General features: G+C 34.7%; 1 protein-coding gene and 1 long non-coding RNA gene across 2 annotated transcripts; both read left to right on the forward strand.

Annotated features, from left to right (window-relative positions):
* Positions 1 to 7,700: 7,700 nt before the first annotated feature.
* Positions 7,701 to 11,777, forward strand: LOC114753560 (cysteine-rich receptor-like protein kinase 3). The gene is made up of 6 exons (XM_028942242.1): positions 7,701 to 8,274; positions 9,053 to 9,468; positions 10,508 to 10,630; positions 10,820 to 10,947; positions 11,087 to 11,237; positions 11,542 to 11,777. The coding sequence occupies exons 1-6, from the start codon at positions 7,874 to 7,876 to the stop codon at positions 11,775 to 11,777; spliced, it is 1,455 nt and encodes a 484-aa protein (XP_028798075.1). The 5' UTR covers positions 7,701 to 7,873.
* A 226-nt stretch (positions 11,778 to 12,003) lies between these two features.
* Positions 12,004 to 12,594, forward strand: LOC114753559 (uncharacterized). The gene is made up of 2 exons (XR_003741012.1): positions 12,004 to 12,048; positions 12,190 to 12,594. It is a non-coding gene; the product is annotated as an uncharacterized LOC114753559 (long non-coding RNA).
* The last annotated feature ends 6,329 nt before the right edge of the window (positions 12,595 to 18,923 follow it).

Here is an 18,923-nt window from a genome sequence, read left to right on the forward strand (position 1 = left end):
GGAAATATGAAGATTGAGAACTAAAGATATCGTGGAGTAGGATATATGGATTGAACGACGTCATTATACTCTATTAATAATCAAATATTTGGAAATAATATTGATCAAATAGTCCAGTTCAGTAACTTATCAAGACAAAATGTGACATAAAGATCCAGATATTAAGTACAAATGATTAATTGAGCATCATCAACAAAACAAAGTAATGCAGAGACGGTGCTAAACCTTGCACAAGTTCATTACTCAGCTATGAAGAGGACGACAGTACTAAACCTGTTGCGGTCGTCTTATTGTCCTAGATAGGGATGGCAATTTCCCTTTTAGTGAGATCTCCGTTGGTATTGCCCCATATAGAGGTGATAGGAGAAATTTCTGCACCTTAGGACAAAGGCTAGGTAAATTACTCCCTATCTAAAACATGGGAAAGGGGACTAGGTTTGCAGAAATAAACTAGGAAGGCCTCTCTGCCTCTGCCCAGTCGCCATCAGCCCTAATCAGCAACCTTATCGTGCTTTGGAAATAATAAAAGTAGTATCTAACTACAGCTGAGGAATCTTAGTATGTACATTCCTGAACTTAAACTCCGGTCATTGTTTTCGGATTTCTGCGGCAGGGATTGTTAAAGTCAGCCAATAGTATTGGATATGACATTGTTCTATTAAAAATGGGAACCAATTGCTGATCCAACAGTGATGCTTCAAGTTATGAAAGAAACAAACTAACTACATCTAACTTGCATGATTCCACAAAATTGTAACTTTATAAAGGAATATCTTTGACAACCCCATCATTGTATCACATGTTACACATACATCCTAAAAGAGGGACTCCCATTAAATTTTTATGACACGTATGGTATCCCTCTCCCTCTCGATTGAAAAGAAACCACCCAAAAAAAAAAAACTGTATAGTATGTTCCTGTTATCTCTATTAAACAGAAAATGAACATTTTAATGATATTTTGACTTTTTATCCCAAAAAAAAATGTTAAAAAAAAAAAAGAAATATGCAGGGTCTCTTATGGCTTCATCATCACCCAACAATGTGTATCTTTTCATCACTCATTTTTTGCAACGGACGAGAGTCGTCTTCCACTTAGATCTTCCTTTTGTTTCTCTTTTCATACCTAATATTCTACATATCAAAGAACCCCGTAGTTATTCTTTCAGGTTTGAAACAAGTTATGTAATGTCAAACACTCAACCCATAGATACAATTCTCTGTAAACTAGAGAATAAATCATTAACCTTTTCCAAAGAACTTTCCACCAATTTACTACAAATAACTGAAACCTCAATAAAATGTTTCGTGTCCAATTAATTCCACCAAGACAAGGATGAATCTTTAACCTGAGAGACAATATAAATGGAATTTATTTATTCACAAGGAAGTTGTGTTAGTTACAAACAGCGAAATTGTGTGAAAATGAACAACACTGGCAACAGATCAGCAGTGCGTCATTGAGATATACACAGGATAATGTCTAGGTCTATCCGAATTATTCCTTAAGACTAAACATCAAGAATCAAATTGATCCAGAACAAGAAAGTATTCATATCCGTACACCAGAGAAATTGAAATTTACGTCTAAATCACAGAAAGGGAAAGGAAGGAGGAACTTACAATGTCTTTGAAGATAACATAAGCGATAACAAAGAAAAGAAAGAAGAGGATCTCAAACTCAGCGAATTTGACAAATGCAAAGACGGATTCTACCAGCCGAGTCAAAGCCGATGGATCGCCTGTTCCTGTTCGCCTGCTCATCGCCGATCGAAGAATTTCTCGTCCTTGATTCCGCACCGGAAGAGAGAAGGAAGCTTTGGGGTTAGGTGACACGTGACTCGGGAAAAAAATATGAATGGGGGACAAGCCGGTCAGAAACGCAGAATGATTTTGCATCCGTTTGGATCGGGGACTGAAAAAGTAATTTATTATTAATTTAACTTATAAAAAAATAAAATTAGATAAAAACTAAATTAAATAAATTGAATTGTATTTAAATTAGAGTTCAAAAAATTAGTTTATAAAAGTGAGATTGGCAAAGAGTTATTTGAATTATGATTTGAGTAAAAATAAGTTTGATTGTAAAATAGATATAAGTTTTAATAAATAATGAAAAATAATTAAAAAAACTGATTTCATGTGATACAATAAAATTAAAATAATTTAATATGAATAAGTCAAATTTAATGAGTGAATTAAATTTTAAAACTTTAAAAAAATCATTAAAAAATTTGCAAATATAAACCGGAACATGATAAAAAAATTAATTTACATAATAAAATAAATTTAAATTAATTTAATATGAAATAATGAAATTGAATGAGTAAATTAAATTTTAAAATATTAGAGAAACCATAAAAAAATTATTGCATTTTGTTGACGAGGCAAACTTTTGACAAAAACTCATCCATGCGGTATTTGAGTGAGATTGCTTACATGACAACAGGTGTTTTATTGATTTTTTTCCCAAACAAAAATTCATCACATAACATGGAGAAAAACTTTTCTAAAAGATCTTGACTTTAACTTCATCACAGAATTGTTGGCCAAATTAAAATACTTCATCACAGAACAAGGAGAAAAAATATGGTCGACCCCAAACCATGATTGACATCGTGAATCGCGAAGAGGAGTTTACTCTTAAGCTCGCAAGGCAAACACGACGGAGCTTCTGGCGAGGAGGAGACGGAGCTTCTGGCGAGGAGGAGACGGAGCTGGTCCAACGGCGGAGACGAGTCATGGGTTTAATGAGCTCTAGTCCAAAAAAAGAGAGTGAACAATAAGAAAATAATAGGAGGAGTGAGAGAAAAATGGGAAGAGAATAGTTCTGACAAGACAACAGTCCATAAGCTCTTTAAATAAGCTCCCCATCAAAGCTTATTTTCAAACGCTTGGTTGCTCAGCTTTTAGCTTTCAAGCTCAGCAGTCCATAACCTGTGCCAAACATGATCATATTTTTCAATCGGGCTTCTTTTCAAAATAAGCTGCTTATGACCCAAAATAAGCCCTCCCACACAAGCTCTTTCATTATTACTCCCTCCGTTCCTTATTATAAGAGACATTTGATACTTATAGCATGTTCCTATATAGAAGAGACACTTAAAAGTTGTCTCTACTTTTTGTGTTGATTTTCTATTTTACCCATATTTATTATCTCCAACTCACACTCTCTCTTCCTCCCACTTCTCTTTCTTTTAATAATTTAATTGTTCTCTCTCATGCTCTCTCTCCTTATTAATGAGGGTATTTTTGGAAAAAAAATTATACTTTTTACACATTAATTGTTCTTAACTAATTTTAACTATTTTTTTGATCAATGTACTTCGGTTATTTGTCTCTTATAATAAGGAACGGAGGGAGTACTTCCCATAGTTTAAAGTATAAGACGAATTTTGTTGGGGAGGAGTTTGACTCTTTTTTTTTAAAGATACTCCTTTAAGTATAAGACTTTTTTATAGTGTAATTTTACACTATAAAAAGAATCTTATATTTAGAATCGGAAAAAATAATATTTATAAGTCACTTTATTAAATTTTTAACATAAATATATTATTTTGTTTTTTATTAGCTAAAATATATACAGCACCCCTCAACTTTGGTTACACATGTGACCTCCTTTAACTTTAAAAGTTTAAATGGACACCCTAAACTTTCTAACTTTATTTATCAACCCCCTAATCGTTAAATAGCCGTCAAACTTCACTGAAAATGCCAGCTCACGCCTCATACTAATGAAGAACAAACCAGCAAATGACATGAAATTTTGAGTTTAATTATTCTCATCCTCACATTTCTAGTGGAGGGTGATTTTGTCACATTTGTGCCAATTCCCAAGTTTCTTTTTCTTTTTTTTCCCCCATGTTTTATCTTCCCATCACCTTCTTCGGCTTTTTGTGAGGGAGCTTATCTTCGTCCCTCTTTCTATCATCTCTACTTTTATGTCTGCAAAAAACAAAAATTTCAACTCTCACAGAGAAGGAGCTTCAGTTTAATTAATGCAACTATAAAAAAGTTTCACAAGCAAAAAAGTTGCCAGATTTGGAGGAAGAGGATGACTGAGATGAGATACATAGGGATGGATTTTTCAATGTAAATAAGGGTTAAAAGCTGGACAAGCACCGCAAATACAGAGGACCTGCGAGAGACAGGGAGAGCGAGACGCTGTCAAGGAGGATGGGAACCGGGGATTGCCATAGAATCACAAAATTACCCTTGATCCTATCTAAGAGTTTAATGTTAATAAAATATGAGAAATTACATGTCATTTTCTAGGTAGTCTTAATTAATTAATCTGATGTGGAATATATTCTGTTAGATTTAACTGTGATGTTAGGAGTAAGGGGCTAATGGTCAAGATATGAAAAGTGAGGGTGTGATTTTTAGACTTTTAAATATGAGGGAGATTATGTGAAATTGAATTAATGCTGAGAGGGTTGTGTTCTTTGGCTTTGTTTATTTATTATAATATGGATAGTTGTTTTTTTACAAAATATATATATTAAATATGGGTAAAGTTATAAAGTTGTTATATTTTAATAGAGAGTTAATGCAATTTAAGGTTTTTCTTAATCTATGTGAAAATTACAAAAAATATCACTATACAATTAACTATTTGCATTATAATAAATAAAAGGCAAAATAATATATTGATACCAAAAATTAAATGATACTCCCTCCTCTTATTAATATAAGAGCTTGTTTGACTTTTATTTTTATTCCAAATATAACACCCAAATCTACTTTGTTTCTCATATTTATTCTTTTTTTAAGATACTTGTAATAATGGTAGTTTTAACTAATACACTTGATTAGCAAGAATATTTTAGGAAAAACAACATCTATTTATTATAAATAATTAACTTAACTAGTTTACTTAATTTTCTCAAATTAGTCTACTAATTCTTTTATTAAAGACCAAATGTAGTATGATTTATAAATAGAAAAAAAAATTATTCTCTCTCTATCTTATGAGTAGACCTAGAAGAGTTTTTTTTTTCACATAATATATGTATTTATTAAAAATTTCCTTACAAAAGATTATACCCCTTTTCCCGGTTAAGAGTGTTGATTAATGATTATCTCACTCCGCCACAGTACTACCGTTAGGTGCGTTCGTAACGATGGTTTTGAGTCCTTGAGGAATGAAACGAATATTCACATACATCCTTAATCGTAATACATTTTTTATTTTTAAGATTAATATTTTAAATAGTTAAAATTATAAAAATTAAATTGTATCAAAGTTAAAATACAAAGCTAAGTTTAAACAAATCAAAACCACTACTGTAGTTGTATATATTACTCATATCACTTGAGAGTTGAGATACATCAAGTTTTTTTTATATCTATCATGTCAAATTCTCCGACTACACATAACCATGTATCCTGTTTTTTAAATATTAATATTTAAATATAAATTCATACGAAATAAAAAATGACATGTAACCATGTATGATATACAAAACTTGACACAATAGATATAAGAAATTTGACCTAAGTTTTTTCTCATCACTTATACTCCACACCACACATTAATGCAACCTAGCCACTATTATCTTTTGTTTTTAATATAAGATTCATTTTATAGGTAAATTTTACATTAAGAACCAAAATTAGTAATTTTATAATTTAAAATATATGTTTGGTCTGATCTTTAATTTCATAAAGATTTCAGTTAATTTTTTTTAATAATAAAGATTTCAGTTAATTAGCTAGTTAATTTTAAATTATAACGTATTTTTTAATCCATTAATCTTAATATTGTTAGTTTCATTTAATAAGAAGATCCTAACTCAAACAAAATTAAATAGTGATTCAACAATTAGATAAGTATGTTTAAATTTTAACCATTTAATGTAAGCAAATAAAAGGGGAGAAAAATTTAAAGACCCTAAAACTTATGAAATCTCAATTTAAGTACTTCAATTCATATAACATCTTTGATAGATGAAAACTTAAATTGCAATTATAAAATCATGAAGAAAAAAAATCAAAATGCTCTTATGCTGAAAAACGTGCTGTTAATATTATTTTAAACTTGTCATTTTACATTTTAGAATTTGTTATTTCCAAATAAATTGTATATAAAAAACGTTATTAGTATTATCAAATTTAGACTTGTGATTTTATAATTAGAATTTATTGTTCCCAAGTAAATTGTGAAACATTTCGCCTGAGAAACAAAAGGGCATCTGGGTCCTTTCCTTATAATTTCGTAATTTCAAATTAGGTTTTTGTGTTTGACAGGGATTATATGAATTGTAGTATCTAATTTGAGATTTTATAATTTTTACAGTCTTTAAATAACTTTTTTCTGCAAATATAAAAATGAATGTTGTTGCATAATTTTTTATGCTTGTGGATTATATTAAAAATGCGTTAAAACATATATTTAATCTTTTAATTTAGTTCCTTAATTTTAAAAAATATAGTTATAACCTTTAATTCTAAAATTATTAGCCTAAAAAAAACAGAGAGAGAGAGAGAGCAGCACAGCACACCAAAAAAGGAAAGGAGAGACTGGCCCCAATTTCTCCTTCACATCCCATTCCTATTCCCGAGCTTGCACGCCAAGCATCTTGTGGTGGTGACCACTAGAGCTGGTAAAACGGGCCAACCTGCGGGTTGCGAGTTGGCCCGTAGTGGGTTGTGGGTTATTTGGGTCGAGCTCAAAAGGCCCGTTTTCTGGCGGGTTGGTATTCTGCCAACCCTAACCCACCAAGGTGGGTTGGCGGGTCAACCCACCAACCAGCCATATTTTTTTTATAAAAAAAAATTCTTATAAATAATCAAAAATTAAAAAAAATCAGAAATGATTTAAAGTATTCCAAGCATTCACACAAAATTACAACACATTAAAACACAAAATATACAATTGTTCAAAGTTCAAACTCTAAACATGATAAAACACAAGTTCAAATATAAATTTTTCCTACCTTTCCAACCCATCTCCTAATATTTTAATATATATAAAAATTAAAAAAAATTTAGGCAGGTTGGCGGGTTGAGGGCTGACCCATGGCGGGCTCGGGTTGTGACGGTGCGGGCTCATATTTTTCAGGTGGTGGCGGGTTGACCAAAGGCCAACCCTAACCCGCCTCTTTTGGCGGGTTGGCGGGTTCAACCCGCGGGTCCAACCCATATTACCGGCTCTAGTGACCACCCGACGCCCGATTATTAATTTGAAATGTCATTTCCCCTCATTGTTTGAAAATGTCCAAATCTTACACTTAAGTCTTTATATACATATACATATATACATATATAATCCCTTCAGTTTTATTTATAAGCTTCAAATTGGGAGAGAGGTATGGTCTATTTTATAAGCTTCAATTTTGTACCTATCTTAACATTTAATGTATTTTTTCTAATTTTATCTTTAATTATTCATTCTTTTTTTTGGTCATAATATCTCTTATCACATTTTTCCACACATTCTTTTTTTTTTCTCATTTATTACAAGGGCATATTTGAAAACAAAAAGAAATATTTTTAACCTACTTATTACTTTTAACTAATTTTAACTAATTATTCATTATTCATAAATTAGTTATTAGAAGTTTATAATAAAGACTGGAGGGAGTATAAGTACAAATGTTTCAACACGCACAAAGCTTGAACCAGTGAGTCTTCCAAGTCCTTCTTCAATCAAGTCGCCCCAAGAAGCAAGCAAGCCAACAGGCTCCATGCATTATGAAAGCGTGTGGGTCACAAAACTTCCATAAATAATATAATTTCACTATCGTCCCTCTTTAGTTATCAAATTGCTCTTTTATGCTTGGGGTATGAGCAAACAGCTCTTTCTATATATCTCACTGATCTTAAGCTTCTTCCTTCTTCATCTTCACCCTCCTTCCATGCTAAGCAAACGATGCTTCAACCCAATAATAATCTCCTTTCTTTAATCATCACTTTCATCATGTTCTGGTCATGGTCGACACTTAACGGCGTCGTTTCCGACCCACAGGCCAATCTCTTAAACAAAGGATGCACCCCATCCAACGCGTTCGCCGTGTCCAGCTTCTCCATCTTCAGTGGCAATGTGAACGAAACGTTTCGAGACATCAGAGAGCAGATTGTCGGCATGAACAAGCACTTCGCGACGGCGCAGAAAGCAAACCCAGAAAACCCCGTTTTCACCCTTTTTCAGTGCAGAGACTACCTCTCCATTCATGACTGTGTCACCTGCTTCGACGTCGCTGCCGTACATATTCGCCAATGCCCTGCCGGAGCACAAGGTGGCCGTGCCGTCTACGATGGCTGCTTCCTCAGGTAGTACAAACTAGTCCATTTCTTCTTCTTCTAGTCTGATCTTTTCTTTCTCTGAATAATATATCATATAAAGATAATGAAATTTATTGCTCGCATTATTATACAGTTTTTACGTTGATTAATTAAACTGTAGCAATATAATAGAGACCAAAAAAAAAAAAAACACCTAATCGATCAAGTGGCAGGATTATTCGGTTGGAATATCGTAAAGGTCCAGTCACAAACCTTGAGGTAACAAAGGAAAAAACAAAGTATAGAGACAAAGGAGAGAAAATAGACTTTGGTTTATTTTTATAGAAGGCAGGCATAAATAACGACCGAGATTTGTAAATTTTGATTATATATTGAAGCTGTATGTCTATTTCAGTCAAAACTTTTGAAATTTATGTTCATAAGAAATATCTTATTCTAAGGGTTATAGTACAAATTTGTCTTGGTAGTTTTCACTTAAGAGTGTTGGTCACCTGAAAAATTTTTTAGGATACAAATTTGTTCTAAAAGTTTAAAATCATAGCAATTTTACCTCTTATCGTTAAAAAACCAATATTGATAGTTAAAATAGTGTCTTGACCTACCACGGGCCAACCCGTAACCTGCGGGGTGGCCCATATTACCCCTCTAAGTATAGAGCAAAATTACTATGATTTTAAATTTATAGGACAAATTTGTACTAAAAAAACTTCCAAGTGCCTAATGTAAAAACTTCGCATAAAAATTTGCTCCTTAACCTCTATTAACTTAGAAAACTGATATATGATATCTAATTTTGTGTATTGAGGTACGAGATCAGTGCTTTCTTTGACCAGACACTGGACAGTTTCAATGCCGTATTGTGTGGTAATCAAACTGTAAGGGAATCCACCACATTATTTACCTCAGTTGGGCAACAAGCGCTCATGAATCTGCAAACAACAACACCCAAAAAGCAAGGGTTTTTCGTGACAACAAAAGCACAATTATTGCCTGATAATAATAATAATGGTACAACTATTTATGCTTTTGCTCAGTGTATTGAAACTATCACACAGCGTGGGTGTGAAGATTGCTTGAAGGCTGGTTATAGCAATTTGCAGACTTGTCTTCCAAATTCTAGTGGTAGGACTGAAGCTAATGGGTGCTTCATGAGATACTCCACCACTTCCTTCTTTCCAGATAATAACCAGACGTTTCATATTGTACCCTTGATCAAGCAAGGTACGTACATATCTTTGATTCTTAATATAAGAGCTACTCAATTAATTTGAATAGATTAATTAAGAAAATTAGTTAAGTTAGTTATTTGTAACAAATATGAATTGAATTTTCTAAAGTATATCCTTTTTAATCATGATTATATTTTATATTTAAGACCAAATCAAATCCCCAACTAGTTATTATATTTAGGACAGGAGATAGTATTTCCTTCTTCAAATCATAGTGATGATATCACACTCTACTTTGGATGCATTTAGTTAATTGCCTTAGTGATTGCACATGTACTCAAAATGACAATTGGGTTTGCTTATCTGTGTAGTTCTGAATGAATCCCTCAAGCTAACTAAGTTACATATGTATTATGTATGTTAGAAGGTTAGATGATTTTACTTCGTTATTAGTCATAATCACCAATTTAGTTAGTGATCCTGAAAGACTTACCTATAGGGTCATATATATATCACTGTATTAAGCATCCTCACCAAAAACAAAAACAAAAGAGGTTAACATAGGTCCTCACCTCATTAAATCACTTATAGAAGGGTTGATTAGCTCAGTTGTAGGCGTTGATTCTTGATTAATAAAACCCTTCTTTGTTTAGTTAATGCTCCTTCCAGTTCAATATATAAGCATCAACTCTTTGAGGGGGCTTAGTTCTTTTTACAAGTTACAATTTGGATTTATCTAATTGTTTAATGCATTTTTTCACTTTTACCCCTAATTAAGTGTATTCTCTCCCTCATTTCTTTTTTTCATTTATTCTCTCTCATATCTTTTTGACTCATTCTCTCTTCCACTTACCCTCTCCACAGAAACAAAGGTGTTTTAGGAAAATAAGTTATAGTTTTTTATATTTATTGTCTTTAATCACTTTAAACCAACTTTTTGAATTGCATGATTTGGTTAATTAATTTGATGCTTATATTTTGAATAAGAGAAAGCAATATCTTATTTCAGTGCCTGATTAGACATGGATATACATAGCCATACATAAATATTGACACATTAACAGTGTGTTCTTTACTTCTGTGTCTTGCAGGTTCAAATAAGAAGGGTACCATTAGAGGAGTAATTGTTGGAAGTGCAGCTTTTGTTTTGATCCTTCTTACACTATTAGCTTGGATTAAACGACCAAAAAGACCTAAGAGATCAGTTCCTAGGGGTAAACACCTTGAAAAGTACTCCTGTATATATTTTTTTAGTAATTGAAAGTGATGGTTTGGTCACACTTTCCCTTGAAAGAAAATGATATGTTATGGATGTTTAATTAATCTCTATGAAAAAAGGAATCCGTAACTGCTTTTTCTTAGAGACATGACTTGGGTTACGTTTTCCTTGTTTTCCTTGACAGGAGACATATCTGGAGCAAGTAAGTTGGAAGGCCCAATTCATTTTAGTTATTGGGAGCTGAAGTCTGCTACTAAAAGTTTCAGTGCAGAAAATAAACTTGGAGAAGGAGGATTTGGTGCTGTGTATAAGGTAACCATATATTTTGATTCTCAATTTTTTTATATAGATCATGTTCCAACGCAAAGATGTATTAAGGGAATACTTTCATTTAGTGTTATAAATAGGTCAAACTTCCAGCTTTCTTGACATTCTTCATTTTCATACATAGGGTACTTTGAAGAATGGGAAAGTAGTTGCTGTAAAGAAATTAACTTTACGCCAGTCTAAAAAGGTGGAAGAAGAATTTGAAAGTGAAGTGAAGCTTATAAGCAATGTTCATCACCGAAATCTCATTCGACTGCTCGGATGTTGCAGTGAAGGCAATGAGAGAATTCTTATATATGAATATATGAAAAACACCAGTCTGGATAAATTCTTATTTGGTATGTTTACCACCTAACAAAGCTTCTATATAGTCCTTCAATTTTTAGAAAGTGAATTTTCGTGTAAAATTATGACATGTGGACATATTTTCATGTAACAAATATATAACTAGCTCTTCACATGTCATAATTTCATTCAAGAATTCAATAACAAAACATGTTAATGTCTCGTCAAATTCTCCTTTTAATAAATGTTATTCTTTTTCCTCAACCCTTTAATGTGTGTAAATTTGTGAAATAGGTAAAAACAAAGGTTCTCTTAGTTGGAAGCAGCGTTATGATATAATTTTAGGAGTAGCAAGGGGTTTGGCTTATCTACATGAAGAATTTCATGTTCGTGTCATACATAGAGACATAAAGACTAACAACATTCTCTTAGATGATGATCTCCAACCAAAAATTGCTGATTTTGGCTTAGCAAGGCTTTTACCAGAAGAAAAATCTCATCTTAGCACAAAATTTGCTGGAACATTGTAAGCCAAAATAATAAATAATTCATATTGATGACACACATACATTACTATTTCATACTCAAAATATTGTTTCTGCATCGATTTGAGCCATTAACTACAATAAACATGTATATTTCAGAGGATACACAGCACCAGAATATGCAATTCATGGTCAATTATCAGAAAAGGCTGATATTTATAGCTACGGTGTTGTAGTTCTAGAAATTATCAGTGGTGAACGAAGCAATGAATTGAAGGTACAAGGTGAATTTGAAGGCGAATTCCTCCTTCGAAAAGTAAGAAAATTTCTATGATTAATTTAAAATATTATTTTCATTATAGAAAATTAGAATGCGGGATATTATTTCAACCACACAGAAGTTTTGCTTTGTCTTGTTTGCTCTTCTTATTCCATTTCCCTCTAATTCACTTGATAGGCTTGGAAACTATATGAGAGAGACACACACATCGAGTTGGTGGATGATACCTTGAACCCTAATGATTATAATGCAGAAGAAGTGAAGAAAATCATAGAGATTGGTCTGCTATGCACCCAAGCATCTGCAGAATTAAGGCCATCAATGTCTGAAGTCATTGTTCTGCTTCAAGGCAAGGGCTTATTAGAGAATATGAGACCCACCATGCCAATCTTGATTGAAACTTAATACTAGAGGTCCTGTACCACATCTCTACACTAATTCCTCTATGTCAACCGTCATGGCCTTCGCTATTTTATTATCGGCAAACTAATGTATATTTTTCATTTAAAGAGTAAGAGTATTGTTGGAGACATTCTTCTGGTTCTTAATATAAGACCTAATTAATTAAGTTAAGTAGATTAATTATGTTATTTAAATTAGGTAATATGATTTTTTTTAAATACTCTAAACATCTTCCTTAATTTCCTCCCTCACTCTCCTACTCGATTATTGTTTTGAATACCAATATGGTTAATTTGAGAAAAAGTTGATAAACACGTAAAGTAGGTCATATATATGACCGACATCAACTCCCATCCAACATTAAAGACTGGAGAAGTGTTAATTAAAATATAATTAGTTGGTTAGCTAAGGTCTTAGCTTAGTTCAAGACTTGTCCAGCTTCAAGCATGAAAGTAGAGCTGCTTCAAAATATATATATATTGTTCCTCTAAGAAATTTTTATGTTTTGTGAAATTCTGGAATTATCTTTTAATTGTGTGGATATTGACCTCCTTTATTTTTTGTTGCTACCAAAGATATAATTATGTTAAAATTTCGTATGTCTTATATCTAAGGGAAGACTTTATCAAAATTTTTCAAATTAGAGTAAGCTTTTTTTTATCCTTAAAGAAAACATCTTTAATTTTAAAGTTAAAATTTCGAGTTCAAAACAGTTAATCAAACCAAATCTGCTCACCATGAAACTTTAGATATATGTTCCTTATCGGCCATAGTTTCTCACTAAACTAGGGGGGGAAAAAGGCTCTTTACAATTTCATGCATTTATATGGAATTATCTTCGCTTCTTAAACATGATATTTGCAATTATTTTTGTAGTAATGCAGTTAAGCTAGACATGGAACTTTTTGCGCTGAAACTATTGATTTATTGTTATTGAAATTTTGGGACATATTAGGGAATTTTGTCAACATTTTTTAAAATAAACAAAACAATCCATTAAATTTCTAAATAAGCAATAAGTAAATTCAATAATACTACCTCTAGTCCTAATTATAAGACCTCCTTTGCAGACTACAAACGAGATCTTATAATTAGGACCGGAGGTAGTAATAGCTCCAATCCTTAATATAAGAACTAAATAATTAATTTATGAATTTAAGAAAATTAGTTAAGTTAATTATTTATAATAAATAATGAACCAAAATAGTGACAAGACAGAGAAAATGTATATTGTATTCATTAATCTGTTGTGTACACTGTATATGCAATATATAGACTAAGTTAACCAGTACAATGAAAACATGTATAAAGGAAAAGAAGAATATGGAATAGTAACACTAGGAGGGGTTGATTGGGCTTGTCATTGTAATTGGGCTTCAACATTCCCCCGCAAGGTGAGCTGGGCTGGTAGCACAGTGAGACTCAAACGTAGACAAGCAAACCTTGACGAAAGAAGAGCTTTTGTTAAGATACCAGCAATTTGGTCTTTGGAGGAGACATTTAGAATATGAATTAAGCTAGTAGCAAGTCTCTCACAGACAAAATGATAATCCAGAGAGATATGTTTGGGCCGGGAGTGAAAAGTTGGGTTAGCTACAAGATATGTGGCACCAAGATTATCACAATGGAGAAAAGGGGCCTCTGGAAGATAAATATGAAGTTCATGGAGAAGATTTTGAAGCCAAATGAGTTCACTAGTGGTGGTGGCAATTGATTTATATTCTGCTTAGTGTTGGGTCGGGCAACAGTGGGCTGCTTTTTTGAGCTCCAAGTAATCAAGTTAGGACCAAAGTAAATAGCAAATGCACCAGTGGATCTAGAATTATCGGGGTTTTCTCCCCAGTCAGCATCAGAGAAGGCAGAAAGAGTGTGGGAAGTGGATGGTTTAATGTGGAGAGCATAATGAGAAGTACTGTTAAGGTACCTAAGGATTCATTTAACCGCAGTCCAATGATGCTCTTTGGGATTGTGCATAAATTGGTAGACACGATTAATGGCAAAGGTGATATTTGGTCGTGTGAAGTTTAGATATTGTAAGCTTCCAACAATGCTACGATAAAATTGAGGATAAGGAAAATCAATGCCAGACAGGGAAGTCATATGAGTACCAAAAGACATGGGTGTCGAGACAGGTTGGGCATTAGACATTTTGGCCTTGAGAAGCAAATCAAGGATGTATTTCTTTAGAGATAGAAGTAGGCCTGAATAAGAAGGTAAAACTTCAATCCTTAAGAAGTAGTGTAGCCGACCAAGATCTTTAACAAGGAAGGAGTGACTGAGTACTTGAATCAGTGCTTGAATAGCAAGGGGAGAAGAGCCAGTCACAATGATATCATCCACATAAATTAAAACATACACTGTGCATTTCGAATTGTGGCAAATGAAAAGAGAAGAATCAGATTGAGAGGCACGAAAACCCAATTCAAGCAATCGGGAACTTAATCGAGCAAACCAAACACAAGGGGCTTGTTTTAGACCATAAATTGCCCTATTTAATTTGCAAACATGAAGAGGTTTGTGAGGACGAACAAAACTAGGTGGTTGTTGCATATAGACAGTTTCATTGAGAAAGCCATGAAGAAAGGCATTACTGATGTCAATCTGATTGATAACCCAACCATGAGATACAGCAATAGAGAGAACCAAGCGAAATGTGGTCGGCTTAACAACCGAAGAGAAAGTGTCAGAGAAATCAATACTTGGTTCTTAGTGGAACCCCTTCGCCACAAGATGAGCCTTCAACTTTTCAAGAGAGCCATCAGGATTGAACTTCTGCTAGAATACCCATTTGCAACCCACAATATTCATGGTGGGAGAGTGAGGAACAAGCTCCCAAGTATTTGTAGAGAGTAGAGCTTGAAATTCATCTTGAAGTGCTTGACGCCATGTTGGTGATTTGAGGGCATGAGAGACAAAGGTAGGGACTGTAAAACCCTTAACCTTAAAAACATCCTAAATCATCATAAAGTCCACTACTATGGTAGAAAAGGAAAGCTGTTAAAACGAGCTACCATAATAGAAGGAAAATTTCATATTTTTAGAAATTGACTTTCAAACTCGGGTCAACCCGATAGACGTTGCATGCAACTAAAATAATCCATTCATATCTACTGGGCCTCCGAGCCTCCGGCCCGGGTAACACATACATCAAAGTCAGCCCATCTAAAAAGTTTTCAACTATATAATCCAGAGTTCATCAAACACTAGCAATGGCCTCCGGCCAATCAAAATAAGGAGATACATTCTCTCCAGTTTACAACAAGGCCGGGTAATCAAATATATCAAAAAGCAGTCCTAAATGTGGCAATATATACTAGTCATACATATACAAATGCTAGAGACCTAAAGCTAACCAAGCTCAAGCCTCTGCGTCTCTTCCCGAAGGCGCACGCCCGGAACCTTCACCTGAAAACATTGTAAACCACGGGGTGAGACAAAGTCCCAGTAACCAACCTTTCCAATACTAGGTACTACTAAATAGGTGCTCGTGAGGTGTCAAGTGGGGCAGTTCACAAATAATATAAAACGATAGCCACAACAATTCATGCAAGTGCAATGATGCAATCCCATCAACCAAATCCCTCACTTTGGGGGATTTTCAGGAGCCGGAGCCGGCCTATCCCTCACTATGGGGGACGTAAGGAGCCATAAAAGGCCTATCCCTCACTATGGGGGACGTACTAAGCCAACCATCATGCATTAATGGAGGCCTTACCACGTGGTAGTAACTATCAAACTCTCACCAAATCCCAAATCATGCATCATGCTCAAATCATAATCAAAGAGTAATAATCATTTCACAATTAACCTCATTCAGTGGCATATCTTTCACAATTCCAAAAATGCATTCATCATAAATCAAAACCCCACAAGACGGTTTTCCCTTTTTATATACAACATATAGTTTGAACACAATTACTATTTGGAGCACAAAACACAAATCTACTCACAATACCACAGAAGCAAGTACTAAGGATTGGAAAGTGGTTACCTCTTGCCTGAGCAAGGAATAACAAACCGACAATGTGGCCCCGTGCACCACCACGACTCACAACCGGTCTACACAAGCACACAAACACACAACCATCATATATTAGCTTTCAAACTAATAATGTGGCCAAAACAACACTTGGGGACACAAAATTCCTATCTCCCATCAAAACTCTACCCAACTCAAAGGGTATAACTATCAAAACAACACTTCAAAGTCCTCAAAGTCTATTAAAACATCAAGTCTCCTTCCAAGCATCAATTAGAATTCAAACCTCAAGGACCCACTATAGGAATTCAACCTCCAACATCTCATTTGAGCAATTAAATCTAAACCGATTAAACATCCAATTTAACCCTCCTTAACATAACCCAATTCACAAAACTCAAAATCAATCTCTACATTATCATCCTCAATCCCAAATCATCCATTTCCATAAACCCTAGCTCCAAAAACTCAAGATTCTTTAAATCCAAGAAAACTACACCGATTAAATACTTAAACTAACCCAATGCAATCAATTAAACTCAAAACAATCGGTCAAAAACCTCAGTTTCATCACAACTTAGAAAATTCTAGGGTTCCACCAAAAATCCTCAGAAATTCCAATCAAGAAGATAGATTAGAGGTTAAAATCACTTACTTGAGGTAATAGATCCTTAGAAATGTCTCCTCCAAGCCAAAAGTTCGAAACCCTAGCAGAGCTTCTCTCTCCTCCTTCAGATTTTTCTTATTTTCGCACGTTGAACCCTCCCGCGACTATATAGATTCGCGACCTTTCGCCGCGGCGAACTAATCTTGAGAGGGATTACTCGCCTGAAAACCTGACTTCGCCGCGGCGAAAGCTTCCCGAGAGGAAACTCTCGCTCGCCCACAAAACATTCGCCGCGGCATACCCCTACCTTCGCCGCGGCGAAACCTTCCCGAAAGGGAAGCCTCGCTCACCTGAACAACTTCGCCGCGGCGTCCCCTAGACTTCGCCGCGGCCAAACCTTCCCGAGAAGACACTCCCCTCTGAAACTCCCGGTGCGCCGCGGCGAAGTTTGCTTCGCCGCGACGAACATACCCTGAGAGGGGTACGTTCACCTATTCCTCCAACAAACCTCAAATTCAACCCAAACACCCAGATCAAGATTAAATCACTAATCTATCCTCAAAATCAACCCAAAAGAGGCTATTAAAACCCGATAAAAACTTAGGATGTTACAGGGACTAATAGTGAAGAAATTGAGGAGGAGTAAGCTCGTGGTGGTAGAGAAGAGACAAAATCAGGGGCTAGGGACTTTTGTTTGAAAATGTGAGCCTTGGATCTAGTGATTATAGGGTGAGAGGGCAGTGGGAGTGGCAACTATTGTGACAGAGGAGTGGTGGTAGTAAAGGAAGAGGATGAAGAAGCAAGAGAGGCCGAAAGGGAGATTGGGTTGACGGTGCAAGGGAGAGAGAATGAGGGCTCGTGTGAGGTTGAGGGCTAGGATTATGTGTGGTGAGTGGGTTTGGATTGTTTGCCGTAACTAGGCTTAAAGGGATAGGCTATAAGTGAAGTGAGGGGAGGGTTATATTTTATGCATTAGAAGTGGGTGAGAGAGCACTTGGGGCCGAAAAAAGAAAGAATGATTCATCAAAAATCACATCTCTGGATGTATAAACTCGACCTATGGGCAAGTGTAGACACAAGTATCCCAAATGATTTGGTGCATAACCGATGAAAACACAAGCTAAGACCGTGGGGCAAGTTTGTCAGATGCATAAGGTCTTAAATTAGGCCAGCAGCATGCGTAAAAAATTTTCAAAAAAGAGTAATCAGGCTTGTGCTTGAACAGCAATTCGAAGGGGCTTTTTTTTATGCAAAACTGATGAGCTAGGTAGTCTGTTTAAAAGATAAGTGGCAGTAGCAAAACCAAAGGACCAGTAGCTTAGTGGCACAAATGCGTGGTGCATAAGTGCCAGTCCTGTTTCCACTATTGTACGATGCCGTCTTTCTACAGTTCCATTCTATGTATGTGTAGGAGGACATGTGATTCAATGATATATACCAAGGGAAATTAAGTCTTTATTTAGAGAGTGAAATTCTCCACCCCAGTTTGATTGGAAGGATCAAATTTTTGAATTAAATTAAGTCTCAACAGAAGCTTTGAATTGATGGAATACTGAATGAAGCTCACTTTTAGTTTTGAGTGGATAGAACCAAATAAAACGAGAATAATCATCAACAAAGGAGGCATAATACTGATAACTGTTTACAAACACAGTGGGAGATGGTCCCTATACATCACAAAATATTAGTTCAAAAGGAAAAGAAGAACGATGTGAAGAAGCTGGTGAGGGCAGGTAATGACTCTTGGAGGTTCTACAGGCTGAACATTGGTGAGAGGAAGACTTGGTTGTGACTGAAAGAGAGTTTGATCAAATGACTTTGTGAATAGTACAATAGGAGGGATGACCAAGATGTTGATGCCAGTGAAGAAAGGAAGTACGAGCACCATAATGTGCCTGAGGGGAGTTGGAAAAATGACTAGGA

Source organism: Neltuma alba, unplaced genomic scaffold (assembly GCF_004799145.2).
Source record: "Neltuma alba isolate B1F8T4 unplaced genomic scaffold, ASM479914v2 tig00007991_pilon, whole genome shotgun sequence".
Classification (NCBI taxonomy): domain Eukaryota; kingdom Viridiplantae; phylum Streptophyta; class Magnoliopsida; order Fabales; family Fabaceae; genus Neltuma; species Neltuma alba.

Bases quoted from the DNA above. Each gene is read 5' to 3' on its own strand.
- LOC114753560 (XM_028942242.1), top strand. From the start codon at position 7,874: ATGCTTCAACCCAATAATAATCTCCTTTCTTTAATCATCACTTTCATC. The intron at 10,948-11,086 runs GTAACCATATAT...TTTCATACATAG, and splicing joins GATTTGGTGCTGTGTATAAG to GGTACTTTGAAGAATGGGAA. The intron at 11,238-11,541 runs GCAATGAGAGAA...TTTGTGAAATAG, and splicing joins GCTCGGATGTTGCAGTGAAG to GTAAAAACAAAGGTTCTCTT.